Below are 11,757 nucleotides of genomic sequence, written 5' to 3' on the forward strand. Positions count from 1 at the left end.
ATAAATAAAATCTAATTAGCAAAGATAGACATAATTCCATGTCAAGTTTTGAAACCCTTTGATTTGGACCAACACAACCTTTAGAATAAGTGAACATGTTTTAACAAATTGTGATTAAAAGTTCAAGGTTGTGAATTATGATAAATGATCTAGTAAATTAGTAAGACAAATGATACAAAATTAGGAAAAATGTGACTTTCTCAAAGACAAGTTAAAACCTATCCTCATAGGCAATAATATTTAGTTAATTTCTCTTTGTTCCTCTATTAAAAAACTGGTTATATAGCCTCTTTGATCAAATTTAATAAATTTTGGATTTTTATTTATTTTTGGTTAAAATACTTTATATATTATTTAATTGTGAACTTAAGTGCAATCAATTGAATACAAATATTTTATACAAATTTAAATTGTTTGATCAATTCAAATAAAAATTGATAGTGTTTTAATCAACTTGGTCCATCCAAATTACTTGATTGTGGACTCATGATAACAAAAAATAAAAAATATTTTTTACAAATTCAAATTGTTTTTGAATAAGGGAAAACAGGTTTTGAAGGGACCCGAAACCCTGTACAAAGTAGGTTAATATGGGGGAACCTGAAACCGACATCTAAAGATATTCAAGAATAACCACTAAACGAAATAGAGCTAAGACGAGACAAAACAAAGCCAAGAAAGGGGATCGAAAAAGACTGACCCCTCCAAAAAGAAAAGCTGCCTGACAAATAAAAGCATATACATGGGAAATCTGCAGGCAGTCCGATAACCAAAAGGAGAAACAAACGACCAGTAAAAAGGCCGCTGCCCAAAGGGGTTTTATACAAATTCAAATTGTTATTTGATACAATGCATTAGAGATAATGCAACTTTAAAAATGACGTGTCTAAGATTATTTCTAGTTATAATTATGTAGATACTTTTATCATTTTATTCTTGATAATAGATTACTAAGTATGATCGAAAATATTGATTTTAAAAATCTCTATAATTAACCTTAAACATTTTTAAACACAATCACGACCTATGAAAATATCATGCAACACTAACAATGACATAAAACTGACATTAATTTGAGAACAAGAGAAGCAACTATTGAAAGGGGTAAACTTATAAAGAATTGACTCACACGTTGCCCTCATCCGTGGCTTAGCTAATCTCCAGGAGGGTGTCTGCATTCACTCTTTCCACGTTGTTCCGCCAGAAATGACTTCAATTTTAGCCGACATCACTTCTAATTCAACTCTACCTACACGCGGGAAAGGAGCGTTTTGTATTTTATAGGGAATAAGACAAGGCGCCTCTTAATGAGGTGGGTGCTCATACCTCTGTACAACTTGTGAGAAGAGGGCATGACATCTTACTCTACAAGATACACGCTTTCCTATAACAATCTGGCACATAGAACAATTTTCTTTATGATGCACCATACTTCCCATGATGCTCAAGTGATAAGAAAGAGCATTTTCCACATGTTCCAAATCTTCCCTGATCTTCATATAAGTTAAATTCAATCTAAATTAGATCTATCAATGAAACAAGTTTAAAATCTTTATGTTAAATCTTGGTGTAAAAAATGTTGGGTTCATATAAGTGATAAGAGATTTCCACAAATTATAATGTCAAGTGGCGACAAAAAGGGCGAGCCTTTAACTAGATGCTTTATTCTAAATTAAGGGTTGAATGACTTGAATGTGCTCTTAGGAGGGGCTTTCTCTTGCCCTATATGCTCCATGTCAAGCATTGTATAGTTGCTCCCCTCATTTTCCTTATGAGCGATGTTGTTCATGATGTGGATGTTTCGAAGGTTAATCAAGGTGAGTGCCCTTTGACTCATGGATGTGAACATGTGGTTCCTTCTACATTAATTTCCTACCTTTACTATTTAGGTGTAGTCTGTCCTATACAGTCTCCTATTATTTATGCTTTTGTGTTAACTTCTAGTGGGTCTGGGCCTCATTTCCTATAGACTACTCTATAGTACTATGGTGTTGGGGATTTGAACAGTGTCATTTCTATCCCTAATGAGTGGGTGGATATAGCTACAAATCACTTGCACTTTGCTCTTATTGGGTGCTTCTTGGGCTTCTAGATTTTGGGTTGCTTTTAGTCTCATTCATGTGATGGCTCTTTCAAACATGTACCATATCTCTAATTTTCCATAAAAGACAACTCCAAATTTCTTCAAGGAGGCTAGTGGTTTCTTGGTAAGATGTTTCTATATCTAGAAATATGGATTGTCGGTTTCAATGCTACCAATTTTAATGTGGTTTCTATTTGGACTTGTTGGGAAATTAATAGGTTCAATACCAAAGATTGTGAAGATCAATCTTTATCCAATAAATTAATAAAAGGATGAGATATAAGGATTTGATAGCTACAACATGAAAATCTGAAATTTCTATGAAAATAAAAAAATTAAGTAGTTTTAACTTGGAAAATCAAGATTAGATCCTTCTTCTTAATGAAGTCAAAAATCAACCTGGAAATCATGCTTAGTCAACCTATCTTATGTGAACTTATAAGAATAAATAAATATTAACATCAACATAAGATAGAAACAATAAGGCATAAATCAACAACATAAGATCAATACATAACACATGATTTACATGGAGAAACCCTTGCAGGAAAAAACTTCACCAAGAAGAGAGGATAAGCTTGCATTATCAAGAATAAAAGTGCTTATGATCCAATCACTTATATTCTCCTATTTGTCCCCATCTTAGCAATACCTGTGCACATGTGAACAACCTCCTCATGTCTCCCACATTCTACATCCAAAGGGCTGAATTTATAGAATGGCAAGAGCTCCAAAACCACCAATAAAGAAGCCTCGTCATTCCTCACAACCACAACCTTTGGAATGCCTCCATGAAACTCAAAAAGACATTGGTTTTAGCTCCAATACCTTTCCTCCAACTTGGGACCTCATTCTTGCAATATAAATATTACATAAATGCAATAAATGATGGAACACCAAGAGACACATGTTGCCTCTTCCATGATCCCACTTGGAGAAGCGCAAATGTCACTCTTTTCCACTTCCTTAAGTCATTACATATCTTATTCTAGATGTCCATAATTGGGAAAAATAATATTAAATAATTATGTTCACAACCCACTTTTACCACTCCTAGTGGAACCCAACACCCCTTCTGAATGTATTATAAAGAATGGTGAGAATTAAACATTACAAATTTCTTTCCCAATACATCCCAAGTGCCTTAGGACACTTTCCAAGGATGTTGGAACCATGTCATAGGATTTACAAGGTAGATGGCACCTTAATCCTAACATTCTCCCACTTGACATCATACATTGTAAATACATCCATATTAATGGCAAACAAAGGAAAATTCCTCACATCCTCCAACAAGCCACATATGGAAGAAAAGGAACATGCCAAGGTGAACCATATCAACTATCACCAAAACCTGCAACAATCTCTACATGAATATAAGCATTAGATTCAAATGACAGCAAAGGCTCAAAGTAACTGCCTTACTCACACCACCTGGAATAGCAACCACAACAAATTGCAATTCATCCAAGCTAACCATACCTCAAACTAAGGTATACCAACATAGATAAAATTTCATGCCATCAACATATCAACTCTACATATGTAATCAAGTCTTTGTATATCCAACTTCCTAGGTCAAAGTGACATACCGATGCACAAATGACCATAGACAATGCCAACTAACAAAGTCTGCATCACTATTGAAAGAATCTTGTGGATATAGATAGTTTGTATCCAATTCATCCCACTACAAGAAAATGGGTAGCTAATCGATAACTTGCATAACTCATAGATCCAAATCCAATGAAACATGCAAACTCATCATCACATCAATAATCCACAAACCAAGAATCAAAAAGGAAAATTGGATATATATCAAGAAACTCTCATTACACAAGTAATGTCCATAGCTCTCCCAAGTTCTTTGCACTCAATCATGTGAATACAAACATTTAGGAAGAAGAAGACGACGAAAGAGAGAATTTGCAAATTAAACAATATCCTTGTTCCACACTAACATGTACCAAGATGTGCAATGCAAGATTTCGTTTACCATTCCCAAAATGAAAGGATATCAACATCTAACATTCAAATCGAATGAAACGTAGCAAAAATAGATGTAAACCTCTCATACCAAATGATTTCTTATCCACATTTATTGAGAATTTGATTTCATGTAAAATGATAAATTTAAAGTGGCAATTAAATAAGATATGTATGTATTATTTATATACAAAAAAATGTTCACAAATTGTATATTATGTTTCAAAATGATATACAAAAAAATATTATTTTATACATAAGATATTGTAAATTAAATTACTGTAACTTTTATATACATATTAAAAAATACACTCTTAACACATTAACTTATCTATAATTTTCTATGGACATAATCCTTGCACCCCTTTCTACTAGAAGTACTAGTCAAGTATTTAATTACCTACACATCAGAGGTTATTGGTTTCCCATTGTAATATTTTATGCACTTTATTGGTTGTACATTAAAAAAATACAGTCTTTCTAAACTTTTGATTTGTATTCTAATGAAAAAATTGTAGCCAAATGGCCATTCTTTACATTAAATTGCACTGTATGTTGACAGATTAAGCCTAAATTTCATTCCTCTTCACTCATCTGAAGACGAATCAGGCGAAGCCAAACGAGAAGCAATGGCAGAATGATACATCAAGTCATGGAAACTGGAAGTAGAACGAAGGGCTTTCCTCAGTAATTTGGCCTTCTCTGGAGTGAAACGCACACCTACAAACTTGGATCTTCTCCTCGCTGAAATTTCCTCTTCGTCAATCACTCTCTCATTGTCTAGGGTTTTTCTTGCACTCTGCACAACAGCACTTTCAACGGATTGTTCATTGCTACCGCCTTCCTCTGCCCATTTTTTGTCAGCAGAGCTCCTAAACAGAGGAATCCACCATCTCGGCTGCAAACCCTTATTGATGAAATCAAATTGGGGCTTAACTGCTTTCCTTGCAAAACCATTCTTCTTCTGATTTTCTGAATAATTGCCATATGAACAAATGCTTACTGAAGCCCGGCTGGATCCATTTCCAGAAGCTTTTTGCATTGAAAGACTCTCGCCATCACAGAGAAGACTCTTTTTAAAAAGGCTTTTGTAGCCAACAACTCCAAGTGAAATAGCGGCCATTGAGAAAAACACTTTTAAATCTTTCAGACCTGAAAAGCTCTGTTCAGGGATACAATCTACAGAGAGAACAGAGCAAGCTAAATCTTCCAGACCTGAAAAAGTACTGTCAAATCTTTCAGACCTAAAAAGCTCTGTTGAGGGTTACGGAGTGAAAATAAAAGAAGCTAGATCTTTAAGACTTGAAAAACACTGTTCAGGCCTTCAGGGTACAGAATTAGAATAAAGCAAGTTAAATGTTTCAGACAATGTTGAAGATATATATAGAGGGGAGATTCAATAGGGGAGGGGTTTAATGCTCAGGAGTGTAATGGGCATGAAGTAGGAAGATGCAAACCGTGTACTCGTCAGCTTGAACTCAATTTTGTCTTGTCTATTAATTTAGACTTTTTAAGTAGCGCATAACACGCCGTTGAATAGGATTGTTCAATGTAAACGGCACAAAACAGGAACGGTGTTCATTGGCCAAATGTGTCTAAATTTAGAACCACAAATTGTGTAATTTAATAGGACAAGGCTTTCTCTATCTAGCTCACATTCATAGATAGAAGTGCCCTATTACATCACTACACCTAATTTGATGGCTGTATGATTGTATTAAGAGGTAGTCGTTTATTCTTCATACAAAAAAACATCTAAACAAAAACACAAAATCTGCAAATCACAACAGAATTTTATGCGATTTTTACTATTTCAATCCTCTTAATCTGTCTTCTCAATGCTGTAAAAATGAAAAAACCCGTCGAAAACAATTATGTTATGCAAAATTTATGTTTTTAATCAAGTGTCGTTTTGTATGGAGAATAGTAGTTGTCGTATTGAAAGAGGTATTTCCATATATATATATATATATAAGATTTATGCCTTCTAAGTTTAAGAGATTGTTTTACAGTCTATAATTTGGAGACAAGTCGAGAACTTAGAATTAAGTATTTTATCTTGAGAAAAACTCTATGGTTAAACATGCTTGAGTTAAAGTAGCATTAGGATGGGTGACATTCTAGGAAATCTCGATGCTTCACCCTTTTGACCTTCACCTAATGCAATGAATGTGAAGTGAACCACCACTCATGAAATGAGTATATATATATATATATCATCACACAACAAAAAATATCAATTTGTTTCTTTTATACTAAAAGATCAAATCAAGGTTTTTAATAAGAAAATCACTTTTTAAGGATTGAAGTAGGCAATCTTAAAGAGTGCAACGCCATTTATATGATTAGCTATATTATGTATTTAAACACTTATTAGTAGGGAAAGAATGAGTAGTTTTTTATTTTTTATTTTTTTTTGTTTATTAGCAAAGTTTTTAGTATATATAATGTTGTAATAAGAAAAATCACATTATTTATATCCTTTTATTTTATTTTTTGGGTCCATTTCAATTAGATCGTCCTTTATATAACAAGCCTATAAATGGTATATTCTTGCATCGAATTCAGGTCATGGTCTTGTTCTAGCCACTTCCCATTGTCACTTATTCCCAAGAATTGGCTTTGATCATTAAATATTTTGTTTGTCATTTTACTTTTGGTTTGTACATTTACAAAATTGACACAAGTCACTTCCACATACATGGATCTAAACCCTTGATAATTAAAACTCAAATTCTAAATTGAACCTTGTCACCTATTTTCTACCAATCATTGTGAGCCAACCTAGCACACATTTATGTGTATTGGTGTGTTATGTTATTATATTTAGTGACATTCCTTATCCATTTGAAAGGAGCTCCAAATGATGCCCCATAAGGGATAGGAACATTCACATGTGAGCATCATCACAACTTCATAGAGAATCATAATTTCACTATTATCTTGCATCGTCATCTTATACATATTGTATATTTGTTTATTGTATTTAACATTTTTTAATATTGCTAAATTAGTCCACCTAAAAATTTGACCAAAGGGTAACAAATACTTGTTTAATAAGTATCCTAAATAATGCATCTCAACAGAACCCCATTTCCAACATGTGTATAGCAATAATATGTATGGATTTTCCATGCTCTATGAAATTGATTGTAAGTGCTTTTACATTTAATTGTGTATATTTTTTACATTGATGTATTCGATTGTATTCAGTTATCTATCATCAAGATAAGAGAATTATGATTTGGGTTGCAAACTTAACACTTTAAAAAAGGAGAGAAGAATAGGGAAATGATATAGGGGATAGAAAATGAAGGACATAAAAGGATGAAAAGGTGAAAAGGGGAAAAATAAAATATTAATATAGTAGATAAAACAAATCAAGAAAATGCTAATTTAAAAATAAACTAACCATAATGTTGATAGGTCTAATTAAATAATATCATCATCATGAGTAGTTTGTTTCTCAATTAATATTTTCCTGCCTTATTTCATTTTATAATAATTTCTTTTTTGCCCTTTTACTCTATTTCTTCTTTCTTTTCCTTTATTTTGTATTCTCCTTGTCTCTTCATTGCCTCTCCTTCCTTTGTAAGTGTTATGTTTACAACCCAAATCATGATTCTCTAATCCTGATTAAGGATCATTGAGTGTTATAAAAAATATCAATACACAAAATATTCAAATTTGAATTAAAAAATACTTACAATCAATATGTATAACAAGTCTAGATACATTCATAATTGCTAGTGTCGATATATAACCCCACAACTCCAAGAAATTGCCTACAACCAAAATGCCCATCACATCTAAAGAGAAGAATCTACGATTGCGTGTTATGCTATCTTAAGAGAGAGATTGATCTAAGAAAACATGATAGATATGCTAGTATTGAATTGATACAATAAATAGGGATATATTAAAATGAATTCTTATAAAAGCATAAAGATAAAACCCTAGATCTAAACCTCAGCGGGGATTAAATTACAGCATGACAAGCGTCCTCATCTTACGAATTGAGACAACATGATCTATATTTAACTCAATCTAATAATAGAAAAGCATTCATAAGTTTAGCTTGAGTGTAATAAAGTAATAAGGGACCTAAGTAATTAAGGATTGATTAATTAATTACTAAGGTGATTACTTACGACTATTTATAATTATAATTATGTAGATCTATTTTTAGCATTTTCTTCTTGATGATATATTACAAAATATGATCCATAATGTTGATGTTAAATTCTCTCTATAATTACATCTACTATGAAAACTTGTCTAATGAAGGACTAACACTAACAATGATGTAAAACTAACATTAATTTGAGAACAAAACTAAAAATAATATGGGAGACACCTGCCGGATGTTTGTTTGATGTCTCACGTTAGCAAATCTTTCCAGGCAGTTCTCACATTGGAAACTTTTTCGGTATGGTTTTCGTTTTGGTCAAATTCACCACCTGTGTAAAAAATTTGAATCAAACATTCTAAATGTCGCCCAAGGTGGTGTTTGTTGGTCTTAGAGATTCTATGGCAAGCAGAGGTTTTTCTTTCCTCATATAGAGACTTGTTCACTTTGCAACTACCTAATCATACCCTCTTTCATCGTCAGGTGAGTCGACATTTTCTATTCATTTTTCATTGTTTCTTTTCACACCAGAATCACACATTTTATGCACAACATGAATTTTTTTGTTTGTTTTCCCTAAATTGTAAGGGTTTTGAAATTTTGTTAGTGTTTGTGATATTAAGAGATTTAAATAACCAATCCATAGAGTTGTGCATGTATAACTGAAAAGTTGAAAATTAATGATTCACTCTTTCTTTGTTATTTTTTCTCAATAGTTTCTCATTTCTTTGAAACTGCACAACTTTAAGGAAAAAAAAATATTATTACTTTGTATAAAGGAGGTTTAAAATGCTTAGAATTATCCTTTAATAGTAGGGTTTGTTTTGATTGAAAACTTTAAGTTGTCTTATTTTCACTCTTTCTGTTTTTTTTTACTTTTTTGTACAACAATTTTTCTAGTGATGGGGATATGCAATATTATGATATTTTTAGGGTGATACGGACTCAAATATTCTAGAACTTGTATCGAATTAGCTCTTATAAATAGACACCAATTTTCATGGTGTTTGTTTTTTCCTCTGTAGTATAATTTTTTTTCTATAGTTGTGAGGATTTGTAAGAAATTTATATGATAATAGTTTCAAAGATGAAAGAACATATAAAACTCATCGAATTTCTCCTTATAATTGTGCATTTATCAGTGAAAACTTAATGTTGGTCTATTTTCATGCTTTCATTGTTTTCATCCACTTCATTATAACATTTTTTTCTTGCATCGAGTGGTTATGGAATATTATGTTATATTTGTAGTCATGCAAATTGAAATAGCCTATAAAATGTATTGAAACCTTTTCAGTTGGTGTTGATTCTCACAGTGTCTATTTTTTCCCCTAAAGTATGATGATTTTTATTTAGTTGTGTGGTTATGGAATAGATGTATATGTTGAAACACAATAAAATGATTAGTCAAGTTTAGTCGTCAACATAAAACTAAAACCATTTAAAAGCATTATCAAGGAAGATATAGTAAACAAGAAGCTAGGAAATAAACGAAACAAAATGAATATGAAACTTCCCCATGATGCTCCATTGCGTTAGCTCTTCCTTGCTCTCCTTCTCTCCAAGATCCTCCTGCTATGTGGAGTATGCCCGCAGTTTGAGCACTAACACAATTGGATGCCAAATGGAGGATGGGAGATGACTGATTATGTCAAGTGTGGATGAGGATGCAAATGAAGTGTTAATGTAAACTAGCAACTCCAACTAGTGGAAGAGCTAAAACATCAAACAAATCATTCAAAATCTCTACAAAATAACAATGCATGGATAACTCCTCCTTGTGTGTGTGTCCCCCAACCATGAAGGAATGAGCCCTATTTATAAAGAAAATGGGCAAATGAAGGGTTGTGATTGAGTTGATTGAGGAAGGGTTAGGATTGCCCGAGGAAGTGGTGATCCTCAATCCATGTGCTCCCCTTCAAGCCAATCACATGTTGACAAGTGTCAACAAGGTAAGGCTTGAGAGGAGAGGGACAAAGCATTAAATGCTTGAAGAGACATGATGGTTACCATAGGTGGTTAGGTTAAGGTTAGGTTAATGGATACATATTTTATCCAAGGGGTAAAGGAATGTGCAAGGGTTAAAGGATTAGATTGGTCAAAGCCTTTAAGGCTTGAGGGGACTTGAGGGTTACCATGGATGGTTAGGTTAAGGGATAAGCCTTTTGTTGAAATGTGGCGACTGATCAGCAATGTACTGTACACTCAGCATGTATCCTTGCCGAGGTCTGGGGCCGGGCAGGGGTTCGGGGGCGGCAGCCCCCGAGAAATTTTTTTTGGGTATTTTTTTAATGAAAATCGACATTGTAATAAAACCCTAAAAAGGTCAACTTTGTTTTTGCCCTAAAAATGCATGTTATAAGTGGCTGGGATGCTTAAGGCATTGAAAGGTTGATGTACTATTTTTGCTGGATAATAAGAAAGATCGGACGACTGTGTATGGTGGATGTAACCCATTCTGGGTGAACCACGTTAAATCTCTGTGTTATCTGTGTCTTGTTTTATTTCTTTATCTTTTGTATTTAAATCTACATATAATTGTTAGTTCATATTTGCTTCGGATCTGCTTGAAACCCTAACAATTGGTATCAGAGCGAGGTATTTTGTAAATTGGCAGGACTCTTAGATTTGAGTGGGAGCAATGGAAGATTCCAAATTCAAGGTCGAAAAGTTTAACGACCAGAATTATTAGTTATGAAAAATGCAGATGGAGGATTACCTGTATCAAAAGGATTTGTGGCGGCCACTGGAAGGAAAGGCAAAGAAAGCGACCATAATGTCAGATGAAGAGTGGGACATTTTAGATAGAAAGGCACTGGGATCCATTCGATTGTGCCTTGCGTCGTCTGTAGCATTCAATATAACAGAAGCAAAAACAGTTGTAGATTTGATGGCAACATTGGCTAAGTTGTATGAGAAACCCTCGACTTCGAATAAGGTATTTCTTATGAAGCATTTATTTAATTTGAAAATGAGTGAGGGAGGATCTGTAGCGGAGCACTTAAATGAATTTAATACAATTACCAGTCAATTTTCTTCGGTAAAAATTACCTTTACAGAAGAGGTTAGGGCTCTCTTGATTTTATGTTCTTTGCCAGAAAGCTGGAATAGCTTGGTTATGGCTGTAAGTAACTCTATCTCTGGTAAAAGTACTTTGGTATTTGATGATATTGTTGGTGTTATCCTAAGCGAGGAAATGCGAAGGAAAAACACAGGTGAGACTCCAACATCATCAAGTAGTGTTTTGAATGTGGAGAACAGAGGAAGATCAAAGGAAAGAGGAAAAGACCTTTGGAATGAGAAGTCATGAGGGAAGTCAAAGAAAGGATGCTCTCAATCTAGAGGAAAGAAAGATTGCTGGTACTGCGGAAAGCCTGGTCATCTAAAGAAAGACTGTTGGTCTCGGAAAAACAAAGAAGGAGACAAAAATGAAAATGACAGTAAGGAAGCTAATATTGCAAGTAATACTTTACAAGATGTTTTAATCTTATGTTTGGATAATGTTAATGATTCCTGGGTAATAGATTCTGGGGTTTCATTTCATGCTACACCCCATAGA

The 11,757-nt window shown here is 33.4% G+C and overlaps 1 protein-coding gene across 1 annotated transcript; it reads right to left on the reverse strand.

The window, feature by feature from the left end:
• Window positions 1–4,544: 4,544 nt before the first annotated feature.
• LOC131044145 (uncharacterized) lies at window positions 4,545–5,473 on the reverse strand. Its single transcript, XM_057977408.2, has one exon. It carries the CDS (start codon window positions 5,190–5,192, stop codon window positions 4,656–4,658), a length of 537 nt encoding a protein of 178 aa, XP_057833391.2. The 5' UTR covers window positions 5,193–5,473; the 3' UTR covers window positions 4,545–4,655.
• Between the last annotated feature and the right edge of the window lie 6,284 nt (window positions 5,474–11,757).

This window comes from Cryptomeria japonica, chromosome 7 (assembly GCF_030272615.1).
Source record: "Cryptomeria japonica chromosome 7, Sugi_1.0, whole genome shotgun sequence".
Lineage (NCBI taxonomy): Eukaryota > Viridiplantae > Streptophyta > Pinopsida > Cupressales > Cupressaceae > Cryptomeria > Cryptomeria japonica.

What these genes read in the sequence shown, in the direction of transcription:
- LOC131044145 (XM_057977408.2), bottom strand. Translation starts at nt 5,192, where the DNA reads ATGGCCGCTATTTCACTTGGAGTTGTTGGCTACAAAAGCCTTTTTAAA.